This window comes from Podarcis vaucheri (assembly GCF_965113315.1).
Source record: "Podarcis vaucheri genome assembly, chromosome: 5".
Taxonomy (NCBI): domain Eukaryota; kingdom Metazoa; phylum Chordata; class Lepidosauria; order Squamata; family Lacertidae; genus Podarcis; species Podarcis vaucheri.
Window position 1 is genome coordinate 95436886 of NC_138763.1, and position 25650 is coordinate 95462535.

Sequence of the window (25650 nt, forward strand, 5' to 3'; positions counted from 1 at the left end):
GGTATGGTGTGCAGAAGGGATTAGGAAGCCACAAACTCTTCCTCTATGTGTGTCTGTATGAGAGGGAAGCCCCCACCCCTGCCCAACGCACAGGAACGAGATTGTGCTCCCATTTAACAAGCCTCGTTTCCTCCTCTGATTCCTTGCGGCAACGGAAGCGCTGCTCTGGGCAGCAGCCCTCAAATAGTTTCAGATCTCCATATCCAGGACCTTCCCTGTGCAAACCCCACCACCAAATTTTACTGCTTTTGTAAAACAGGCGTTACGAGTTCCACAGTAGTGAAACCCCTTTGCCATTTGCCTTCCAGGTAAATCTCCTTTTGTCAACAGCAAAGTAGTCCCTCTTTGAGAAGCCTCTTCAAATTGTCTGTCAGGCAGTGAAATGGTGAAATGGACATTTATCTGAAGCGGACTCGAGGTGTGCCATTCTACCTGCTTTTAGCATCATCCATCCGAAGGTCAGGTGAACAAGAAGAGGATGAACCCCAGTATGTTATAACTTTTTTTAAAAAAATAAAGCAGAAATACTGCTTTATTCAGAACAATGGTCAGCTTTTTTTGTTTGTTAGCATCTACCTACCTTGACTGCAAACATGTTGGGGTTAAATTCTATTTGCTCCCCTACCCAATTTTGTTAATATGTGTTTGTTTCTTTGCCAAGGGATGTGCTGAAAATAAATTGGAGAAGGCAGGGACCCAAGAATCTCTTTAACAGAAGGCATAAGTGTATGTACACACCTTCCCACACTATCTCAATAATACCCTCCAAATTGCACATTCACAAGTCATCACGGCACCGCAGTCAGTGAGTGGTGAAGAGAGCATTTGTGAAAAAGCTTTCATTTGCCCTCCGGCAATAAGTCTCAGTTGAAGCTGATCAGCTGTATATCAAATGGTTTAGCTGCACGTGTAAATGAAGCACATTGTGAAAATTTCTCCAGTATTTGACTGGTGTACTGACACTCACCAATTCTTAATAACTCTAAAAAGAAATTTGCCGCAGTAAAATTGTGTGCATAGGATGTGCAGAGAAAGCTATGCAATTGAGGAACTGCCATAGAGAAATGGCTTCTAAGTTTGAATTACTGATATGTGAAATAATTCATTTTATAAAAATGAAGCTCCATTGGAACTTCTGTTTTTTACAAATAACAGCAGCAACTAAAAACCTTAATTGGAGTGGAGATGGAGAGGAGTCTTGGTTTGCCTGTGCCTTCTTGCTTGTGGCAACTTTATCTCATGCTTTTTGGTTTACGTTAAACCAGAGTTTCCTAACCTGCCACCCTCCCTGTCTCTAGCTAGCTGGAGAGTCACAGAGTCTCTTTTTCCCAGCCCTGCTTTAAACATTTCTCTTTTCAAGATCCGCTGGATGCTAAAATGACTGTAAAATCAGGAGGCTAGCATGAACGAGGAACAAAAGGCAGCACTAGTTATGGAGAGAAGGAACTAAAACTTAAGTTCCAACAAATGTATATGACATTAAGGTAATTCCCAAATAATAATTTGAGGGGAAAGCCATCTTTGTGGTTGGGGTGGAATTAATAAGAAAGCTTTTATAGTTACGAGTTCAAATTTATAGAAAGAAATAAAACTCCCATTACCACTTTGCTTTTATTCATAAATTGGTGGTTGGGGGGGTCTGCATATTAGTGGTGTGTTTTTAAAGCCGCTTCAAACTGTTTGTCTGCCTCTCATTTGACAAGGCAATTGGCACCCGTTGAAAGCTGTTACTGCAAAGCAGATTTGTTGTAAAATGATGTCCTGTGGACTTCGTATCATGCTTTTCAAGTAAATTATGGCATGATTGCTTTATATGAAGTTATAATGTATTTTAATCAAATTTCCTAAGCGTTCGAATCAGTTGACCAAATCCTTTTGTTTCTAAAGCAGAATGCCTTTATCCCACCCACCCTGTGTCATCCTGTTCTAGCAAACTTGTATAAAGCTATAGCTTCAGATATTTACGTATAAAAATAGTGTACATAATTTAAAACCTTATCAAAGATTATATTATTTGACTAATGTTTCTCTTTGTTTCCCCCCCCCCCCTTTTAAATAAAAGTTCTGCTTTCTTACTTTGAGATAGTTTCGTTTTGTCTACGCTGGGCTAGTTGCATGTGATTTCGAAAAAGGAATGGCTGCTTCAGGAAAAGTCCTCCCCGGTATTTTCTGAAGGCAAGTTCCTTTTATATTTATTTATTAAGAAACTACTTGAGCTGTTGCCACCTCTTGAGACATACAACACACAGATTGCTTTAGCTATGCTTCCTTTCAGCCCAGGTTTTTGTATCCTGTGTTGTGGATAATTATCATCATGATAATTTGGTTGTTCCTTTGTGGAATGGAAGGTGTGCACTCTGTTCCTGTTGCGTTTCCATCCGAAAGTATCTTTTTGCAAGCCTCGTAGAACAAGGTTTGCCAGCCACTCCTGAAGGGTAATCATTGTACACCCCCCAAAAAAAATGTGTGCTCAGTCCTCTATTCCATCATGATAAGCCCATATGCAGGAGTACCGTATTGGCCCGAATATAAGCCGCACCTTTAAAATTCAAGAGGGAAGAAGACAATACCTGAATTTAAGCCACTCCCTTAAAATTCTGCAGGCATTCACATCCGCAGATAGCAAATGTGGAAGAAAATTCTACAGTGATATTGTAAAAGCCAATTTTGGTAAGGTCACAAATTTAAGCAGCACATAAACTTTTCGCAGTCGGAATTTGGAGAAAAAGTGTGGCTTATATTCGGGCCAATATGGTATTTGTGCAGGACTGGGGGAGCTCAGGCCCTGGCCCACCGTTGCATATTCTTCAATTGTACTGCCTTGGCAATTTCACATTCCAAATGTGCCCACAAATAGTATCCAGGGGTTTAAAGAGACAGCTTTAAAAGAGGATCAGACAACTTCTTGGAAAATAAGGTGATCAGTGGCTACTAGTTGCAGAGAATCACAATTGAGGAGAGCGCTGGTGTGCTCAGGTCCTGGGTGCGAGCTTTGCCCAGGCCCCGGCCTTGGAGAGCCCCAGGATCCTGAATCAGCAAGGGATTTTCTTACATTCTTGCGAATACAGGCACCACCAACCGGAGGCTGATGTTTACTAAATCACTTCTGTAAAAGAACACACTTTGAATTCAATCTTTCCATTTATTGTCAAATAATAATCCACTGCAATGAGGAAACAAAACGCAAAAAGTGACTTCTTGACGGGTAATGGGTGAGCACAGAACACGCATGTGTATTATTAAAACTAAAAATGGCATCGAGATGGTTACATACGGCCAAGATGGTTAAGCTCATGATTTGCACCTATCCAATCCTTTTTCGTTTTTAATGCCACGTCTAAACGCTGCTTCGGATAGAAATGCAAATAAAAAAAGCATTAGAAACCCATTGAAATATGTTAGGGAAGCCGTTCTCTCGGACCCTCTTCCTGTGCAAGAGATGCAGGAGACTGTAAATCATTTCAATGGGACTAAAGCAGTAACAATCCTTCATTATGAAAATGTTAGCTCTCCAAATGGATGGAAGCAGCATTTTGTGGCTTAGTTGTAACTGAGCTATAATTTTGCTAACCTCTCATATTTAATGTGATCGTACATGGAATAATTAATATAAATAAAAATGGAAAAGTCTTCTTCTTTACTGCCCTTTTTAAAAAGCTTTCCATGAATTTAATTTTCTTCAATATAAGTTATTTGTAAGTCTATACAAAGGCAAATGTACATATATACAGTCATAATATTAAAGCACTTCAATTGACTTTTTTTTTGGCTGATCTTGTGGGGGGTGGGGTGGGGAAGAGTCAGCAAAAAAGAAATCCTGGTATTTTGGAGCATGGCTATTAATACAACGAACTGCAAAAATGCTGACCGTGAGTTAGTTGCTGTTACTAGGAATAAACTGTATAAAAGCATCAGCAGAAAAATAGGATTTTTTTATATTTAATAAATACAGCTTATGACAAAATCGCAATCTAAATCTTTGCTAGTTTTACTTGTCCATGACCCCTTTTCTCTTTTTAAACAAAATGACTATGAAAAAAACAACAGGTTCGTTTTGCACTGAAGTGCAAAATTTGGGAAATTGGCACTGGAATTCTATGCATGCTTACTCAGAATTAAATTCCATTGAACACAATGGGGCTTACTCCCTGGTAAGTGTGCAAAGGATTGCAGTCAGAATAGTGTATAATTCAAGGAGATCCAAAACAAAGTGGCTTTGGAAATCCAGACGTGCAGGTTGCTTGTACTTTTCTGTGTTTCTTTTCGAAAAGACAGGCAGAAAAATCACATTTGCCACCAATTCTAAAAAGGCACCTTCAGGAATATTTTGCCAGAATATATCCACAACTGAGAAGAATGCCTTGATAGAGTCTGTCTGCTTGCTTTATTATTTGGTGCTAAGCCAGACATGTAAGAAGCAACTGCAAAAAGAGAAAAAGGCAGAGAGTTGTGAATGAATGGATCACTTTTTCTTACCCTACCAATCCTCTGGTCTGCCATCTGGGCTGGTAGGAGTCCACTTAGGAAATTAGGTGACCTGAAATCACTGCATCTGACTTCCAAATAAATCCTCCGGCAGGAGCTATTCCGGTTAAGAGGACGAGGAAGCAATAGTGGCAACAGTTATGCTTTAAAATGCAGACGATTGGTGTGGGGTTTTTTTTAACGCAGTGTTCATCCAAAAAGAATGCACTAAATTCTCACAAAGGCACAAACCACTGGAAATGGCTTCAGCACAAGCGCCGCTGGCAGAAATGTGGCTTTAGAAGCTTGTGCAAATGACATTCTGAGTAGATCTGGCCCAGAACATGGCAGTGGGCAGAACTTTCAGGATACGTGTGGAATAGCTGGGTCAAAATGCCTAGAACGTGGCTGGATAATGTCAAGCAGAACAGAATACAACATTTTATCGGCTGGTAACGCCAAATCTTAATGACCAATCAAAGATCCAGACTCAGTTCTTTTCGTCTGCCTCAAGGCACAGTGTCAAGACCGCTGCCTCACTTGCTGTTTTAGTTAAGTGCAGTAAAAGTAGGTTTCTGACAGCCAACTGATCAGTAAAACAAAATAGAAGATTGCAACCTCAATAAAACGCGGGAATAGGAAACACAGAAAAGCCTGCTTAAATCTGGTGTAGTGAATTAAAAGATAATGGGAGGATGATCTTGGCAATGTGCCCTTCTATATAAAATGGGTCTCCGTAAATTCCTTTCCCCTTCATATGTGTTAAGGTGCACATTCCAAAGGAAGGGAAGAAGAGCTGCATGAGGTTTTTAGCAGGATGAGACACCAACTTCACCCTCTGCCAGCCGGACTGCAGTCACAGATTCTGCAACCAAAATGCATTCACTGTTCTCGTGTTCTCTTCCCCTCCCCACCCTGCTCACGTTATGTCACACTCCCATCTCATTGCTTTCCCCCAGTTTCACACCGCGGAGAGCAATACTCAATACTGAACGAAAGCGAAGTCTTATCTTGCCGCCCCTGAAGGATAAAAGCAGACACAAAGGCAGCATTGTAAGCGGCTCGGTACTTTGCTCTGGTCAACCTTTAAAGGAGGCAAGGGCTTCGAGTCAGTCCAACACTTTTACCACATTCACATCCGCGTCTCCTCGCTTGTCGGCTACATTCATGAAATAAGTCTTTTCTGAACATTTTTTTCTTACAGTTTCAAACCCAGGTCCTTCTCTTTGTCTGTCTGTCTGTCTCTCTCTCTCCTGGTGAAATCACCAACGGGCTAGCAATGGCTTTTACGAAGATACAAGTTTCACGTAGTTGCCTGGGAAAGTACCAAACTGTTGTGTTCTCCGGGATGTGCCTGTTGAGAAAGAAAACAAGAACAAACGTGGGCGTGGCGGACCAAAAAGCAGGCTGGTAGTGATGGCTTTCCCATCTTTGCTTTGCTATCGCTGTGTAGCAGGATAACACACAACTTGATCCCGTGAAAGGATCCTCCACTTATTTGGTTAGTGCATGGGGTTAAACCACTGAGCCTAGGGCTTGCCGATCAGAAGGTCGGCGGTTCGAATCCCTGCGACGGGGTGAGCTCCCATTGCTCGGTGCCTGCTCCTGCCCACCTAGCAGTTCGAAAGCACGTTAAAGTGCAAGTAGATAAATAGGTACCACTCCGGCGGGAAGGTAAACGGCGTATCCGTGCTGCTCTGGTTCGCCAGAAGCGGCTTAGTCATGCTGGCCACATGACCCGGAAGCTGTACGCTGGCTCCCTTGGCCAGTAAAGCAAAATGAGCGTCGCAACCCCAGAGTCGTCCATGACTGGACCTAATGGTCAGGGGTCCCTTTACCTATCTCCAGATAAGGCTGAAACCCAGCCTAAAATTATGGAGAGCTGCTGCCAGTCTGTAGACAACACTGAGCTACGTGGACCAATGGCCTGTGACTGTGTCTTCCTAGAATGCTGAAACACATGCTGCCCAATGGGACAGAGATCTGATGTGATGCCCCGTCTCCTTGGAAGTCCATACCAGAAGAGCTCCCTCTTTTTCTTCACGTTTCCCCTCAAAATAAATCTTTTCAGCGGAGCCTGGCTTAATCCTAGCTGAAATAAAAGACCATGTACCGATAACTCTACATCTTTTGGTCCTTTGCTTCCCCGCCCTTTTGTCTTCTGCCACATCAAAATTCAGTTTGTATGATTTCTTCCCCATCCCAGTGCTGTTTCTACAGTAGCTTTTGCGAAACATATATAGAGCTGCTGCTTGAATCTTGCCCAGGAAAGTTTTTGGGTTGTCAAGACAATTTTCCATTGGTGGTGGTGGTGGGGTGTCACAGGGAAAACATTACGATTTGTAGCCACTGCTGTTACTGCTAAAATGCATAGCAAATTCACAGCAGCATATACGCAATCACTCTGAGTCAAGCAAATTAGCAGAATTATAGCATGTACGCTGCTCTGGCTAACTGTAGATTTTGTGTAAATAGGTCTGTGAATCAAATGGATGATATTAATTAATGCTCCCGTTAACGTTTTAAAAACGAGTTGAAATGACAGATGTCATGCTCACCAACAAACCAGCCGTCATCACACTTCTCCATGACATCTATGATATCTCCATCTCTTAACTCCAGCTCATCTTCATTCTGCGGGACATAGCTGTACAGTGCTTGGTAGCTAAGCCTGAAAACGCACAGAAACAGTGGAGGGGGGTAGAATTAAGGGAAGAGATTGCCAGCCACTACTAACAATATCCCTCTTTGTAACTAACTTTCTTCAAATACAGATCCAATGATGATGATTCAAATTTGTATACCACCCTATACCCACAGGTCTCAGTGCTGTTACAAGATAAAAATCACAATATAAAAACACAAAATGCATAATAAAACCAAAAACCAACCCAATAATCCCCCCTCCCCAACATTTAAAAGAGCATTGCATGTCTTTAAGGCCTGGTTAAAGAGGAACATTTTTGCCTGGCGCCTAAAGGTGTATAATGAAGGTACCATGCTTCCCTGGGGAGAGCATTCCACAAACAGGAAATCTGCTGGGATAGGAGTCTAAATTTCCTCTGCCCTCTCTCAACTTTATCCAACAATATTCTGGCCGTATTCAGTTCTCATCAGCTCCCTCGTACCCTATTCTGCACCACAGACAGCCCCTAAATAAATCTTGAAACCATGGGACCAGATCAGGTGGCAAGGAGTGGCACGTAGAACTTCATCCAGTGGCCCTGTGGCACTCTTGATGGCAAAAGTGTCTACAAGACCTCACTGGGGAGATTATGGGCTGCCACCGCCCTTCTGAAGTCTTCCAACTAGCAGGAAGTTCCAAAAGTCCACACCAAGGTACCACACATCCATCTCCAGACCTCTGATCCATGATATTTTAAAAAATGAAGACGAGTCTGGTAGGATCAATAGGGCACAATTTCCTCTTGTGATCTCAGCCAAGACCACAAAACCAAAATACTGGTGAATCCCTTGTGTTAAATAAGAAAACCCATCAAACTAAAAATTGTGCTGTGTCTCCTGCATTCCATCCATCAAATGTACGACAGCTGCTGAAATGAGGGGGCGAATGCGTCCCCTTTCGGACCAACTTACATATCTTGTGGCGCATGGTTCCTGTCGAGGCTTGTTCCCAGCGGCAGGACTTGCGGTTGCTGAGAAATGATGAAAGATGATTTATTGTCACTATGGGGCCCCTTGTGGCAAGAGACAAGAGGCTGAGAAATTGTGCTGCAGTAATGAACGGACTTTTCCGCAATGTTTAAGATCTCATTGCAAACGGTTTCCTGGGCGGTAGAGACAGTGCAGGGTTGACATCCACGGGGGGTGGGGGGGTGGGACACGTCAGAGGACAGTGAACAGGGGGAAGTGGGGAGGAGGGGGGATAGTCAGTAAGAGACGGGGAAATCCAGTTGTAGCAATCCAGTAAGACAATACAGTGGTAGATCCAGCCAGTGAAGTGTAGAGGAATCCAGGTGGAAAGCATGGAAAAACAGAGGCAAGATACAGAAGAGTTTGCTATTTAGTTTTAGATATATAGATTGACGTATTTGTAACAAAGCAGTAGCAGCAAAAGATACTGGAATTAGCAAGGACCTCAAGTTCACATCTTCCAGCTCTGAGTGCGTCATTTCAAAACACATCACATGCATGCAACCAAAGTTCTCCCCCCAATGCTACAGATATTTAATGCCTGTGTTTCCTTTGTCTACAGTAGCCTTTGTTTCAGAAAATTTCAGCTCCTGTTGCAATGGCCTAACTGCGCACCAAAACTCCACATAGAAGCCAGGTGTTTGCGATGGCACCTGGTTCAGCTCACCTTGCACCAGAGCCTCCATCTCGTGTACTTGGGACAGCGGTGGCAAAATAATTAGGGTTGAGAGTCAAAAAAATTACCATTGTTCACATAACCAAACCCGCTCTGCCCAGCTCTGGCATTTGGGGCTCCTTTCCCCCCCAAATACTGGCACGTCTAGACTACGATGTCAAGAAGCAGGTAACAGATGCTTTATGAGTGCAGCACTGCACCAAAATGTTGCAGGCTGAGATACTTCTGGTTCAGGGATATGGTCACTGCTACATTTCCTCTCCCCTCAGGTTTTTGCTCTCTCCTCCCACAAGCCAGGCCTCATTTTGGGTCAAGTAACTATGCTCAGTTGTCACTGGCCTGGGGCTTGTTCCATGCCCTCCAACATTTCTCCAATATAAATAAGAGTACGTCCCCTCCAACGTTTCTCTGATGAAAATAGGGACATCCTATTCCATACCCTCCAACATTTCACCAATGAAACTAGGGACGTCCTAAGGATGAAATCAGAAACCGGGACAGCTTCTGAAAATCCGGAACTGTCCCTGGAAAATAGGGACACTTGGAGGGTCTCCTGATTTCCTCCTTCCATTTTTGTGTTTGTTTTGAATGAGGACACAGTTCTTCTCAATCCCTACTATATAACAATCTTTGGACGTCTACCTCCAGAAACATTTAAAATAGCTTCTCAGGAAATGAGAAGGAATTAGGAAATGACCTGTCCAGAAAATGAGATGGATTATTCAACCTCATATCAACACCTGTGTATCTCTTCCTCCTCACTTTTTCACTTTTCAGCCATTCCATTCCCTCTCCCAATTGGTTCTCGCAACCCCACCCAACCTCAGTCAGACAACATTTCATGCCACTGAGTTCCTGTGAAAATGGTTAGGGGGTGTTTGCTCCCTTTAGGGCTCCTTTCTAAAGATTTTTTTTTTTTATAAAGCACCTGCAAACCTCAGGATTACTCCGAGTCTGCTGGTACCTCTTGTGTACGGTATTGTTTTGCTTACACCTCCAAAAGTATGAAATGGAAATAAGAGAGAATGGCGCTTGTATGAACAATGCTAAAATGGGGCTGCAGATATGAATCTCAGGCGATCTTACCACATAGCTCTTTTCAGATTCTGTGAGATCTGGTCCTGGCCTCAATGAATGATGAGAAGGCTGTGTGATCACCAAAGCACATGGTAAGGGAGACATTTTAGCAAATGCACTAGCAAGTCAAATTCAAATCATAGGAAGAAAGCAAAACAAAAATAAACAAGGGAAATTTGACATAAATGACATTCGCCGCTGGATATTATTAAACAGCTGTGCCGTAGAGCACACACTGTGACTCTGGCAAGAAGGATTAGAAGAAGAAGAGCTAGAAGATGAAATGATGGGTTAGCAAAACAAAGACCGATGTTCAAAAAAATATTATGGCACAGTTCCTCTGGAAGGACACAAAAGAGCACAAACTCTAGACTCCGTGATTTAAAGGGGAATTACCAGGGGAGGAAACGGAAACATGCAGAATACCTATGAGCACTGCTTGGAGCAAGAAGATACACTTTGGAGCCCCTGATGATAGGATTTGCCAGACAATGAGATGAATTAACCTAGAATTTTCTTATTCTTTTGTCCTCAACATTCTGTAACTCCTGACAGTCACCGGGGGGGGGGGGGGACAACTTTTTATATATAGAAGCACATGCAAGCATCAAGCACGTTAACTTTTTCTTTTAATTTACTCATTTATATTTACACACCTATGGAGGTCCTTAGGTATGTTCTTTACTTTTCATGTGGGACCATTTTGCGTCCAAACAGGTAGGCATTTGATCACTCATGTTTCCTATCAAGGGGATATTTGGTAAATGAATAAACTACAGCCGTACCTTGGATCTCGAACAACTTGCAAGATGAACGGTTTGGGTCCTGAACGCCACAAAACCGGAAGTGAGTGTTCTGCTTTGCAAAAGTTCTTTGCAAACTGAACATCCGTCATGGCTTCCGCGGCTTCCAATCGGAAGCCAAGTCTTGGTTTTCGAACATTTTCAGAAGTCGAACGGACTTGCGGAACGGATTCCATTCGACTTCCAAGGTACCACTGTTTTATGAAACTGGGATGCGCCCAAGTTTGAAAGCAAATGGGCCCACAAAGGAAACAACTGTGCAAAATGGCTGAAATATAACTGACCAGGAAATGCAGTTATGTCACCTAGATTAATCAATATTATGCTATTTTTTAAAAATTCCACTGCATGTTAATTAGCTGACCAGTTTGTGAGCTAGGGTGTTTGTGTTGCTTTAATGCAATTGTCGTGGTTTGTGGTTTATTATATAATGATTATGTTACTTATTTATTAGATTATATTATTCTTATGCTTTAGGCATTTCTGTACCTGCGGACCTCTTCATCCCTCCCCCAAAACATGTGCATTTATTATTTTATTTCACAAAATTTATAAACCGCTTGATTTTAAAGCAGGGTGGGGGGTGGCAAACCCACGTCAACACGGTTTTACAAAGTGGTATATACGCCTGCCAATTTAAGACTGTACTCTAGCCACAAAAGCTCAGGCCAGAATATATATTTATTTGCCTTTAAGCTGCTACGAGCACAGCTGCCCCTCTTGGGGGGGAAAAGAACAAATTGGGAGTCCTTTCTGGGGATATGAGAAGCAGGCACAAGTGATGCAGATAGGAAGGCTTCCAAGTTTACACTTTGCTGCTAGCCTCGACTCTCTTTTCTGTATCTCCCTTTTATATAACTGGGAATGTCTACTGTGGCAATTTTCCACTTAGGACAGTACATTCAGGTTACTGGGCACAAGCCGTCACAATTCACAGACATAAATGTCAGCTGCAGAAGAATGCGTTTGGGCTCAGGCACACAAGTCAGATTCATTTTTTACGCCGCTTATTCACATACAAAAATCTCTCGATGGATGGCGAGAGCCGTGCTGTTTCAATTCCCATTTCAAAGAACCCAACACAGCAACGACATCCATTTAAGTAAGAGATAACCTCAGGAGACTTTAACCAGTCTCCTGAAACTCTCAAGACAGAATCTGGGGAGAACAAATTGGGTAAAGTGGTCTTTCGCATTGTTGAAATTATGATACGTAACCTCTCCCTTACGATTTCTATGATTCGGCTTCGTAACAGGTGAAAAAGGTCCTTTCAGCTGTATTGTTACCAGAGAGCACCTCAGTTCTATGTACTCAGCTCTCAACTTGTCTCTCAATTCCTACTGTGTCTGTAATGGCTAGCTGGCAAGAGCTGTTCTAGCTTATCAAGACGTCGTGTGTTGCAGGGCAAATTGCTGCATCATCTGTTGGCTTGGAAGACAACACCTTGTGCCTTGCATCCTACTGCAATTAGCGCAACACCTTGCCACTCACTAATTAGCTGTTGAGAGTCCGGATTATGTGATCTTCCAGGTAGTAGCATGAAAAGGACAGACAACTGATCACACCTTTTGTGTTTTCCTTTTTTAAAAAAACAACAACCAAAAACTCTGTTCACTTTGGTTTTTCTTTTCTAAGACTATTGTTATGAGTTTGGGGGAAGGTTCCAAACCTGTGACCCTGTATTTGGGAGGCTGCAATCTAGCAGCGTTCCTCAGACTTGGGACTACAACTCCCATCATCCCTGACCATGCTAGCTAGGGATGATGGGAGTTGTAGTCCAACAGCAGCTGGGGACCCAAATTTGAGAAACACTGAGATAGGATTATAGCGAGGTTGGAGAGCTAAAAAGAATGGCAATATATTTCACATCTGGCAACCAATGAGCCCCTTTGGTTTCAGATAGTACATGGGTAGTCGAGTCTAAAAATCCTGGAACACAATTTTTCACGGCCCTCTAGTGGTTCTGCAGCTCGTTTACCAGAAGTAATGTATTCAGCATTAATTTTGGAAGTGTATACTCGATTCTGACCAAACTACACCTCGCCAACCAAGTGCGCCACATAATCCCGTACATCCTAGAAGACGAGACGAAACAATAGGCACACGTAAAAATAGACACAATCGAAAACACCCCCGCCATAGCATACTCATTCTTCCAAAGCAAACTAAGGAAAATCCCAGCAACACTAAACAGGTCCACACAGTCCATGTTTAAAACATGGAAGGAAAAAGTAGGCAAACTGTCTCCAACCCCATCCCAACTAACCTTCCTGGGCCCACAATCCACGACTCCATCACCCAGCCCCAAACTTCCAAGTAAAAACTTGGCAAGCCAAAGCCTTACACCACCTAACAGATGCCTATAAACCCATACCGACGTAAGAAATACAAGACAAACTAGGGGATACCCAAATACCCTGGCTAACACCCTACCAGCTACATGCCTTCTTAAACACCCCAGCAATAAAAACAGCACCCACTAGGCCTTTGACCACCTTCAAAAAACTCCTGACAGCAGAGGGACATGGCAAAGAGATGCTATCCACAAATAACAAAATACTGCTCCAGAATCCCACAAACCTCCTCATCTCAATCAAAAAACAATGGGAGCATGGCATACGTTACGAAATAAACCCTACCCAATGGACTAAACTGTGGTCAAAACCACCCTTTAATCTCAGCCAAAAAAAGGGGAAACTCGCCCAGAAACGTATCTACAGATGGTACCTAACACCACGTAAGTTGGTGCTGATATACCCAGAAACCTCACAAAAGTGCTGGAGAGGTTGCCCCTCTACAGGCACTTCCCTCCATATATGGTGGGACTGCCCCAAAATCAAACACTTTTGGACATCAGTCCTACTAGAAATATGCAAAAGAACAAAGCAGGTATTAAAAGACACTTCAGATCTGGCCTTACTGAATATGTTCTAAGATGATAATGCACACTCACGCTACAAAAAACTCTTAAGCCAGCTACTCTCAGCAGCCAGGAGTGTCATAACTAGACACTGGTGGGACCTGCTCCAGTTGCAGTTAACCTTTCTATAGCACTAGCCATAGGCCATGGCATCATTCAGAAGGCGAGCAAAACGAAAGACAACAATAACCATAAAAATAATCAGGCACCACACATACAATAAAACCACGGTCGCGGCTACTAAAATTATTTGTTGCATTAAATAGAATAGCAGAAGATTCTCAGGTAAGATGTGCCAAATTAAATATCCGAATCCCCTTTGCAGTTGACTGCTATTTTTTTCTAGTTCTTTCCTCCTGATCTTTTTAGCTGTCAACGCATAGAGTGCTACTTTATAAGTAACAAAGTTGTCAGCGTCGCGCAGCAGCCATGACACCCTTTCCACCCTATTCAGATGTGTTCCATTCATAAACAAGGGTTTTATAGATCGGTCTCTTGGGTCTATATATAACAGACACTGCAATAAAGGTCCCCCACGCAGGGTTGTCCACACAGACAAAGTCTCTCTTTGTAATGTACTGTATTTTTCGCTCTATAAGAAGCAGCAGACCACAAGACTAGTTTTTGGAGGAGGAAAACAAGAAAAAATATATTCTGAATCTCAGAAGCCAGAACAGCAAGAGGAATTGCTACGCAGTGAAAGCAGCAATCCCTCTTGCTGTTCTGGCTTCTGGGATAGCTGCGCAGCCGGCATTCGCTCCATAAGACGCACACACATTTCCCCTTACTTTTTAGGAGGGAAAAAGTGAGTCTTCTAGAGCAAAAAATACGGTACTTTGCCGTACCGGACCTGTTAGGAGTGAACATGGACCACTGGTACCAAACCATATGGGAAACAGCCCTCTCAGAAAAGCTAACAAAGAAACTGAAACTAGCACAGTGAAAAATAAAAGAGGACACCTTCACCCCGGTATAGCTCCCCCCCTTTATTACACACACAGCCCAACAAGACAACAGCAAGAACCCACTGATAGCATAGGTAAGCTGACCTAACACAAGCAAACAGAACTCACTGCAGACCACCATCCATGCCCTGGGATCCCCAACCTCTCTCGCTGCCAATGAAAGCTTAACAAATAGCAAGAGAACCTACCCACGTGATTCCGACACAAAAACCTCGCCTTGCCAAAAAGTTATGCACAGTTTATATAAGGACAGTAACATGGAATCCTGGCTGAGATTAATACCTACTAATTAACACCAGATACAACTTTTCCCACGTCACTCGTAATGAAAATGTTTCCCACCCCACAGGGTTAGTTCAACCATTTGAACTAACCACTTGTGAAGCTAACGACCTTAAACCCAACCAATTAATATTCTCAATGAAGACAGGATCCAATTTATACGGCTGAAAAAGGAAGATCTTGAGAGGCTGCTAGCAGTCAGAATAACAGCCAGAAAAATAAAACACAGGCAAAAATATCAAAACAGTTCTAAAAGAACACCATGGTATAAAATAGTAGGAAGGACCTATAAAATGGCCGACATGTTTTACTTAAAGTCTCCTTGCGGGGAACAAGGAATACCGTTTTCCTGTTAAGGCAATACCTTAATTAAGACGTGCTATTGCCTTAATAGGAACTGTATTGTGACCCTGAAGGTTTTGAACTGAAATGGCTTGAGCGTTTCCTAAGGCCTTTCTGCTATTTTATAAAATTCAAGTACTGTTTTAAAGTTTCCTCCCTCACGCCTTTTGTGCTTGGTGTTGTACATTTCTTTTACTTTTGCTAGTCAGAGCAGACAGCTGGCTCTTAGATCAGGCATAGGCAAACTCCGGCCCTCCAGATGTTTGGGACTACAATTCCCATCATCTCTAGCTAACAGGACCAGTGGTCAGGGATGATGGAGTGCTAGAGTTTGCCTATGCCTGTCTTAGATGGTCTCTGGCTCAGATTAAGGTGGCAACAATCTATTTATCAGTCCAACCTAATCTAATACCCATAGCAATTTACTAAATATAAAAGATGTACTTGACCTCTGAAATTCACATGTTGATAAGCAACAGCAGTGAGCATGAAATATCAATCAATGACATCCCCCCCCCCCCGGCTCCAAACTCCCGTGATTACCTGTGGGACGTTGACCGTGCGTGAGAGTCTGGGAGGTACTTGTGTTCTAACCGCAAAGGAAGAAATTGCAGAGGGAGACAGAAGAGTAGATGGAGAGAATGGTTTTGCGTTGACAGACTTTTAAAAGGAAGGAAAAGTTGGTCAGCAAAGGGAAATGACCCGTCGACACATCATTGCAGCAATGATGCTCTTACAAACAAGAAAACGTGTTCTGAACTCGGTGCAAGTATCGTCAACAAGTCCATGCAAAAAACAGGCATGCCTTTTCAAAGTGGTCGGGACCCATATTAGTATCGCAAGCTTAATGGGCTTAGAATGAATGTTGTTAGCTCAATGACATGACTCCCCTGAAAACATTGAGACAAGAATTAGTGTGCACCTGGAAATATATTTACTTACAAATTCTATCCCTTTCTGGTTGTTCCTCCACAGGTCTCAAGGGGTTAGGCACACACCATGCATTTTAAAAGTACATTTTAAAGCTGAGAGCTGTAGTTTGTAAGGGGTCTGGGAACTGTAGCTCTGCAAGGGCAAACTACACTTTCAGGGATTCTTTGGGGCAGGAGAGAGGCAAATTTCATGTATTGTGTGTACGCAGCCTTATGCCAAAACCAATGTATGAGATCCGGTGTTATGTACTGAGTTGAATAGGATCCAAAATGCAGCAGTCTGATTGGTCCTAGAACAATAGGATCCAAAATACAGCAGTCTGATTGGTCCTAGAACAATGCAGCAGTATGATTGGTCTGCAGGAGCCACCCAATCCAGCTCCAGATGGAAGTGAATCCACAACCTGATTGGCCTACAGGAGAATCCCGGAATTAGCCAATCATGTGGGGCCCATTGTGTAAATAAGGTATATAAAGCAGATACTTTGGGGAAACTTTCATTCCTCCTCACCACTATGAGCTGAATAAAGAGCATGAAATCCACTCTCGACTCCAAGTATATTTCATCCAGCTGAAATAAACACCTTTGGTGCTGCTAAGAGTTTTCCCAGTCTGCATGTTACTAGTCCAGGTCTACAACTCGTTGGCGAGTACTATCATCTCCCCTTCTGAGACGGACGTAAACTAATGAATTCCTCTCCAGTTTTGAACACCCCATCCCTACTAAAACAGCCCCACAGCAACCATATTTTTTGTCCTCCTATGCAAAAGACCCAGCCCTGCAGCCAACTACCTACCGTATTTACTCAAAGCCAATGCTCACCGTATTGGGGCCAAATTACGTTGTGAAAATTAAGGTGCGCATTGGATTCAACAGCACATTTACATTTGCCGGCAAATGCTCTCTGTCTTTCGTTTCAAGGTTCTGAAAACTGAGGTGCGCGTTAGATTCGATGGCACATTCGACTCAAGTAAATACGGTACTTTTCACTGTCTGGCTGATAGTACCATAGACTTGCCAGTTCATGTGGAGGTTCAAACCCTCAATGAAATTGGGTGGCTGGAAAAGCAATAGATACCGTATTTTTTGCTCTATAAGACGCACCAGACCACAAGACGCACCTAGTTTTTGGAGGAGGAAAACAAGAAAAAAAATATTCTGAATCTCAGAAGCCAGAACAGCAAGAGGGATCGCTGTGCAGTGAAAGCAGCAATCCCTCTTGCTGTTCTGGCTTCTGGGATAGCTGCGCAGCCTGCATTCGCTTCCATAAGACGCACACACATTTCCTCTTACTTTTTAGGAGGGAAAAAGTGAGCCTTATAGAGCAAAAAATATGGTATATGCTGGAGGCAGAGGAAGGCAATGAGAAGCCCCTTCCCTGGAGGACCAGAGAAGAAGCCTTTTCACTGCACTCCTCCACCCCCCCCCCAAGATTACCATTAGCAGTTGTCTGGGTGAGTGCATCAGTTTTGCTAAATGACACCATAGCTTAAAGAGTGTTTTCCATTTGGGATACCTGAGCAGGGTCCTAACATCTTACGGGAACGCGGACTACAGCTACTTTGCCTACAGCATTCCTTGGATCACGAAAGCAAAGCTGCTCTCAAGACACATCCTTTGAGAGCCACCGTCCAACAGACTAGGCTAGAGCTTTCCAAACTTTTCATGTCGGTGACACCCTTTTTAGACGTCCATCCTTTCAGGACACAGTAATTCAGTTTTACTAGCAAACCGAAGGTCAAACTAACCCCTTTCCAGGGACATTCGCATGACACAGCTGCACACTGCAGCCGACGCACTAATGTGTCGCGACACACACTTTGGAAAGCTCGGTGTTATGTACTGAAGTTCTCACCCTGGGCCAGCAGAGGGATACTGTAGATAGTTATGCAAATAAGGGATCGAAAGTGACGTTCAGTGATTTCGCTTGCTGTTTCAGCTCGGTGATTCAGCTCTGCTCAGAGGGTGGCTGCATCTGGCTGTGCTCTGCTGTCCATCCATCCCACCTTCGTCGCCAGTGTTAAGTTGTGGGTGAACATATCAGACGACACAGCGATTCTCCAAACAGCTCTTATTTATTCACAGGCCAGGACAGAACTGAACTGAAGGGTTCAGTCAGCCTGCTTATGTAGAGCTCCAGTACAACGTTACTGTAACAACTTTCTAAAACTATCCAATCACTGAAGGTCACTTTCGATCCCTTATTTGCATAACTATCTACAGTATGCCCCTGCTGGCCCAGGGTGAGAACTTCATAACACCCTGGACTAGGCTATATATGAGAACCACTTCTCAACCTGGGACCCATCCCAAAATGATCTTCACTCTGTTGACTCTTCCAACGCAACCGGCTCAGGGGACAAAGTTTTGCTGTTAGTTACCGTCAAGCTAGAAGGAATATACCAGCTAGAACAGTGTTTCCCAGACTTAGGTCTCCAGCTGTGTTTGGACTACAGTTACCATCATCCCTGACCACTGGTCCTGCTAGCAAGGGATGATGGGAGTTGTAGTCCAAAAAACAAAACAGCTGAAGATGCAAGTCTGGGAAACACTGAGCTAGTGTGAGCTGCAACCCGGGTCAGTAGCACACACAGGCAACACTCAAACGTACAGCGATGTTAACCTCAGGACACTCATGCAGAAGAAATACCTTGAAGGGCCTGCTTTGATTTTCCCTCTGTTCAACTTGCTTATAATTGCACATGGGGCTACCTCCCTGCTCCTGATACAGCGTGCTCTCCTCAATGGTGTGAAGAGGTTTCTTTTGTGAGCTAACGGCCTTCTCCGGCTCTGACAGGCCCCTCGCCCTACAGATCTCAGGGATGCCACCGCAACTTCTGTTGGCCGTAACGCAATCCTCCCTCTCCATTCTCCGGCTCGGCCCTCGGCTCTTCTGCAACTTGCCTTGGCGTTCAGTGGCATCGCTGAGCTCTGAGAGGAAGCTGTCGGGGCTGCAAGGCGAATCGCAGTAGCTCATTTGCGGGGAAGGGGAGCTAGCAAACCTCTCTTCTGTTTGCCGAGCCGCCAGGCTGAGGTTTTGGGCGGGCGATTGCGGCTCGTAAGGGGAGGGAGGCAGCGGGGAGACGAAAGAGGTTGGGGTTGAGGAACTGGACATGTTAGAGGGATGGAGGCTGATGGAAGGCGAGGGGCTGGCCACCGCCGAAGGGGTGAGATAGTCGACGTTGCAGAGAGAAGCGTCGGGAAGAGGTGGTAATGGAGGGGTGACGGGTGGAGCGTGGCCGCGGGGTGCCCCCAAGGTGAGGGAAATCCACTCGGAGGTGACGGCCTGCAACTCGGGAGACAGGGCTGGGCGCATTGGGGCCAATGGTGGAGGAGTTGGTGTGAAAAGCAGCTCAGAACTGGGAGACTTGACAAAAAAGAAAACAGAAAGAAAGAAAGAAAGAAAGAAAGAAAGAAAGAAAGAAAGAAAGAAAGAAAGAAAGAAAGAAAGAAAGAAAAGGTTATTAAAAATAATAATAAAAAATGAAGAGTGTACAGCAAAAGAATGGAAAAAAGTGGAAAAACCAGTGCGTGGCTGAGCACTGACAACTTAGGGTGTTTCAAAGGTTAAGAGATAGAGGAATGGAAACAAGCGTTTGCAAGAGCATACAGGCACTACTGACAGCAGGCGTCAAGTTCTGCAGATACATGAAGGTAGATATATGCAGGTTTCAGTATATGGTTCAATAAGGGTGCCATGAAGACATGATTCTAGGAGGGACGCAAGCTGGCTGCTGCAAATTCCCTAAAAAGCTGGGAGTGGGGGATTTAAAAATCTAGTATGGGTGAGATGGGAGGAAGGTGAAATTCTCTTGCTGCTCATGATCCCTGAAATTGTGTTTATTTAGCTGTGCCAGATGTTACTTATGGTATTGGGGCGCCACCATGAGAAAAATACTGATTTTCAGGGGAAGAAAGACATGCAGGCGGTGGTGGTAAGATTCAGCACGTCTTGCCCTAAATCAAAATTTAACATTTCTTTCACATGAAGTTTATAATGGTTTCTGTTCGTTTGACAGAATTACACAGCCTGCATTCAGACATGGTGTTTATATTGCATTATTTTTTTACTGGTTATAATACTAGTGCCCCATTCCTGATTTCTCGTGTTCTTTTCGTATTGCATTACGGAACTGCGGCTTGTTGGCTGAGGAAAAGCTTTGGGGTAATTCTTGGATATTTACAAGCTAAAAGATGGGGGGCGGTGGGGGGAGGAAATGCAGTCTGGTTAGAGGTCTGGCCTGAGCAACATAGTCTGATGGGAGATTTCATGAGATGGGAAGGTGGCCATCAAAATCCCTTGGTCCAGTATATCTGAAGGAGCGTCTCCACCCCCATTGTTCTACCCGGACACTGAGGTCCAGCACCGATGGCCTTCTGGTGGTTCCCTCACTGCGAGAAGCCAAGTTACAGGGAACCAGGCAGAGGGCCTTCTCAGTAGTGGCACCCGCCCTGTGGAACGCCCTTCCAGCAGATGTCAAAGAGAACAACTACCACCATAGGCGCCGACTCCATGGGGCTTGAGGGGGCTTGAGCCCCCTCAAAAAAAATTTTGGGGGGGCTCAGCCCCCCCAATAATCTCGGGCGCCCTTGCCGCCGTCCCCCGCCTCCTCCCCACCTGCTCCCTCCCCAGCCAGCCAGCCAGCCGCGCGCCCTAGCTGGAGAGCCCCGGCCGTCCCCCGCGAGAACAGGGGAATCCCCGGGGGCGGGGGCTTCTGCCTCTAGCCCCAGGTTTCCCGCATATCAGCTGTTCCGGAGCTGATTAATAGGCAGCAGCACGCTCTCCCCTATTCGCTCACGAGGGGGCGGCGCCACTTTATTTGCATATTCATGAGCTTATTTGCATATTCATGAGCTTATTTACATTTCACGAGCTTTCCCGGGCCCCCCCAATATTTTTTATAAGTCCGCGTCCCTGACTACCACCAGACTTTTAGAAGACATCTGAAGGCAGCCCTGTTTAGGGAAGCTTTTAATGTTCGATGTATTACAGTATTTTAATATTTTTTTGGAAGACGCCCAGAGTGGCTGGGGAAGCCCAGCCAGATGGGCGGGGTATAAATAATAAATTATTATTATATTATTATTTATTATTTGGTCATTCCCCATTATAGCTGCCTTTAGTACCTTTTATGAATTATATTCCTGAGTTTAGTTTTCGCTACATTTTGTTTTTTTTTTAAATATATATGGTGTGGTGTCCTTGGAGAGGGATTTTAAATTCAGAATGCTTTTGGCAGAGTAAACAGCCATCTGCGCTCCTACTTTGCCTCCATCTGTCCTCCTGTTATTCTTTTTCGATGTGAGGAAATGTAAAGTGATACATGTTGGGATGGATATTGCAGCTTCACATCTATGCTGATGATGACTAGGAACAAGTGTTGGGGTGGCGAAAAATGTTACATCTGTGTACTGCAGCAATAGATAGCTAGGACCCACTCTGGTTGTGATTGCAATTGGTTTGAACTATTTTCTATGTTGTATTTTACATTGTTGTAACCCACCCCAGGACCTTGTGGAGAAGGGAGAGTAATTAATATAATAATGAATGTCAAATGCCATGGAATTCATTAAGAAGTGGGTGCTTACCAATTTTACCACATGGCTGCTTATTTTTTAAAAAAGTATAAGGCTATCCTCTGGGCTTTGCCATTTCTAAAACTATTTTCTAAAACTGTGCTTGCCTCTGAGCAATGTACACACTCTGCCACACCAGAATTATTGGTGCAAAGTTCCAATTCCTGCTCAAAGTTAAGGAGGAATGCATAGGCAAAGTCCTTTAAGGTACAATTGTATGGCCCTGTTTATTTCACTCTCGCCGAAATCGCTTTGGCTCAGTTTGCATGTAACTCTAAGCCAAACCAAACGAATGGGCATGGAGGCTCTTTGATAGCTTGTGGCTGCCTTGCTCCTCTGCTCCCGATGCTGCTTTAAGAACAGCCGTGATTTAACTCATGGTTTGCCTTCCCCAAACTACAAGTAGTAAACCAAGAACAATATTATTATTATTATAATTCTTGGGTTATGGGTCATGGTTTGTCTGGAGCAAGGCAAACACACAAACCTGGGCTATGCCAACATGCTTAGCTTGCAGCAGCAGAACCAGCAAAAGCGGCCACAATCTCCTTTCTCAGAGCAAGGCCTGATTTAGTGTCGTGTGTGAAACAGGTCGTTTGAACTTTCCTAAACGGTGAGTTTATTGTCAACACTTTCCACAACTGCCACTCCATATGGGGCGATGCAATAGATGTATCTTTTGAATATACCGCTGGTAAATGTGTTCTCCTTACTATCTAAGAGTTATTAGCAGGAGAAGGGACTCTCTAGCAAAAAACAGCAACGCCTTACGGTTTCGCAAGGCTGGATTCAGAGCAGGTACCTGCGGGGATGTTGTCAGACTGCGGTTTGGGGAGTGGCAGAACGACAAGCTGCCATAGTCTAGTGTGTTCTTCAGCACAGGCTGCTTGAAAATGTCCACGTAGGTGACTGGGAAGATGCCTTGGCGGTGAGTACTGGGGATTTTCCCTTCATACCAGTTTTCGTCCACTTGCCGAATCAGTGTGATCCTCTCGCCCTGCGGAGAAAGTATGAATGGGCAGATCAAGCTCCTGATCTGCAGCAAGACTTTCAGCCCTGCTGCTCAGGTAGGAAAGCTGAATTTGCACATCCGCCTATGCTTTCGGTTTGCAGGGAACTCCTAAAAGCATAGCTGTCAACCATCCCTTATTTGGCGGGAAAGTCTCTTATCCCAGTGCTGTGTCCCTTATTGATGATGTCCCTTAAATTTCCCGGGTTTCAAAGGAAACAGCTCCTCTCTCTCCCTCCCTCCCTCCCTGCTGGCCAGGGAGGAGGGAGGCTCCAACTGTGTTGCTTGGCTGCGTTGCTCACCCAATAAGGAGTCTAAGAACGACTGGGGAGTGGAGCTTGCATGCCTTGTGCCGATCAAATCAGCTGTGTTGCCTGGGGACTCGCCTTTGCTCAGCGCTTCCCAGCGGAGAGGTGACGGTTGTTTCCCTTGCTGCATCCCCTTTGCCGGGTTGCTGTAACTGTGGGAACCAACCACCGCTTGAGGCTTTGTTTGGCTGCTGGCTGGGCTTTCTGCCTTTGGCTCAGAGGGGCTCAGAAGTTGAACATACCTGTGGCTGGAAAATCCCTTATTTTGGCTGCTGATCCCTTATTTTCGAGGCTGCTGGCCCCTTATTTTCAAATCTGTAAGTTGACAGCTATGGCTAAAAGGGATTCGACACACGATCCCAATTTGAAATCAGATTTGCAGACCCTCTAGTTTGCTTTCAGGGGGCAACAGAGAGCATGACTGCGGCTACCCAACTCCTGGACCGGTGGCCAAACTGTGATGGAACATATTCAGGAAGGGAACAAGAGGGAAGGATTCCAGGAATGGCCACAAAGCTATTGTCAGATGTTGGTACTTGCTGAATTCCAGTCCGAGACCCAACAATGAAGCAGAACACAAGGTGAATAAGGCAACCATTGTATGCACAAGATCACTGCCCTGGCTCTCGCCCAAGAACAATGACAAGGTGCACTTTCTTCTAAATGAAGTAGTCAAGCTTTTCTCCAGCAGACTGACTGTGCAAGCTCTGCAACAGGAGAAGAGCAGGAATTAATCCAAATGCCAGTGGGTGCCAGCAATGCAGCAAGGATCAAGCCAACTTAGGAGAGGAGCTTCAAGGTTCCCTAAACACAGCTCAGGGACAAAGCTTTCAGGATCAGGGAACCGGGAACGGAGACTGCACAGGAACATGTGGTGCATGCTCTGGTTATCTCCCGCTTGGACTCTATGCGCTCTATATGGGGCTACCTTTGAAGGTGACCCGAAAACTACAACTAATCCAGAATGCAGCAGCCAGACTGGTGACTGGGAGTGGCCGCCGAGACCACATAACACCGGTCTTGAAAGACCTACATTGGCTCCCAGTACGTTTCTGAGTACAATTCAAAGTGTTGGTGCTGACCTTGAAAGCCCTAAATGCCTCGGCCCAGTATACCTGAAGGAACGTCTCCACCCCCATCGTTCTGCCTGGACGCTGAGGTCCAGCGCCGAGGGCCTTCTGGCAGTTCCCTCATTGCGAGAAGCAAAGCTACAGGGAACCAGGCAGAGGGCCTTCTCGGTAGTGGTGCCCGCCCTGTGGAACACCCTCCTATCAGATGTCAAAGAGATAAACAACTACCTGACATTCAGAAGACATCTTAAGGCAGGCCTGTTCAGGGAAGCTTTTAATGTATGACATATTAGTGTATTTTTGGTCTTTGTGGAAGCCGCCCAGAGTGGCTGGGGAAACCCAGCCAGATGGGCGGGGTACAAATAATAAATTATTATTATTATTATTATTATAACATGAAGTTGTGCAAGCAATCCTGCCTACCTGCCACACTTCTGAACAGAGGCAGCAAAGTCCACCTGCTCACAAGAATGCTTATCCCATCAAGAGCTCCTGGCTTCAGGCCTGGTGCTCCTTCTTGGGAGCCGGGTCTCCTCCTGCCACTCAATGTGGAGTCCCAGCTTTGGAGAAAACACACAGCTTCGCAGCATGTGTTAACCCTGACCACGGTTCGCCAACAAACCAAACTCGAAAGCCTGGTTTGTTTCAGTTATGTCTTGGCACTACATGTGAATCCAGCAGCCTTGCTTAACCATGGCTAAGTGTCACCGTAGACACTCGCCAAGCTACAAAGGAGCGAGACTAGGGCAGCCGGGAAACAAAATAGAAAGCCTCCTTTGAAAGAAACAGGGGGAAAACCTTTCTCGCTGATTTTCATGATCCAAAGACACCTGTACCTTTCTGAAGGACATTTCCACTTGAGTGTCACCATTGAAATTGAACTTGGCAATAGCGTCTCCATATTCCAGGACTTGTATTGGTGATGTTTTCTTAGGCTGAGCTTTTTCTGTGGGAGGGAGTAGCTATAAAAAAACACACACACCAAAAGGCAGATATGAGGACTCCAGTCATTCGATTCCAGTACCAGGTTAGATGTGGATGTGCAAGATAGCTTGACTGACTCGGTTGAGATGCAATGCCTAAACCATGGTTTGGCAATTGGAAACCACCCCTTTGGAATGTTGTGGGGGGAAATGAGGAAAAGATGAGTTATGTAAGTCCCAAGAAACATCCAGTGGTGGTTTATCATTGCATCTGAATCAAAACTTCTGTGTTACACACTGGAACAAATCTGAAGCATAATTCTAGTAAGGGGTGACTGTAAAGCAGTTTTAATGGTTCAAGTGACTCGGGTTAAGTTTTAAACAATGAATGTGGCCGTAAAATATTTCTCACCTTGTGGCTTATTTGAAATTGCTCCTTTGGGAAGGTGGGCGAGATATAAATTTAATGAAACAAACCAAGTCTCACCACTTGGACTCATTGTATCTGCACAACAAAAAGAAGTACCTCTATGTATGATTGTGGGAAAATTCCAACTCTGCCATGGTGTTCGCCTTCAAACCAATTCTGATCAATTTGCTTATAAATGTAAACGACATCCCCTTTCTTCAGTGGGAGCTCCCTGTTA

General features: G+C 44.5%; 2 protein-coding genes and 1 long non-coding RNA gene across 39 annotated transcripts in view; 2 read left to right on the forward strand and 1 right to left on the reverse strand.

The window, feature by feature from the left end:
• The window catches only part of COG3 (component of oligomeric golgi complex 3), a 47434-nt gene extending 41615 nt beyond the window's left edge, over window positions 1-5819 (forward strand). The window contains exon 23 of the mRNA XM_082223084.1: window positions 309-5819. Within this exon, the coding sequence (XP_082079210.1) occupies window positions 309-338 (30 nt within the window). The 3' untranslated portion in view covers window positions 339-5819. The remainder of the gene's footprint in view (window positions 1-308) is intronic.
• The window catches only part of SORBS1 (sorbin and SH3 domain containing 1), a 211881-nt gene continuing 189359 nt past the window's right edge, over window positions 3129-25650 (reverse strand). For 28 of the 37 annotated variants that reach the window (XM_082223035.1, XM_082223036.1, XM_082223013.1 and 25 more), the window contains 9 exons: window positions 25530-25644; window positions 24917-25042; window positions 22496-22690; window positions 18767-19483; window positions 15727-15843; window positions 9881-9940; window positions 8062-8252; window positions 7023-7135; window positions 3129-5818 (listed from right to left, as the gene is read on the reverse strand). In XM_082223035.1, the coding sequence (XP_082079161.1) occupies window positions 5751-5818; window positions 7023-7135; window positions 8062-8252; window positions 9881-9940; window positions 15727-15843; window positions 18767-19483; window positions 22496-22690; window positions 24917-25042; window positions 25530-25644 (1702 nt within the window). In that variant the 3' untranslated portion in view covers window positions 3129-5750. The remainder of the gene's footprint in view (window positions 5819-7022; window positions 7136-8061; window positions 8253-9880; window positions 9941-15726; window positions 15844-18766; window positions 19484-22495; window positions 22691-24916; window positions 25043-25529; window positions 25645-25650) is intronic. The other 9 variants (XM_082223030.1, XM_082223029.1, XM_082223004.1 and 6 more) reach the window with 8 other exon arrangements.
• Window positions 12260-18640, forward strand: LOC309532731. The gene is made up of 2 exons (XR_014219985.1): window positions 12260-14169; window positions 17191-18640. It is a non-coding gene; the product is annotated as an uncharacterized lncRNA (long non-coding RNA).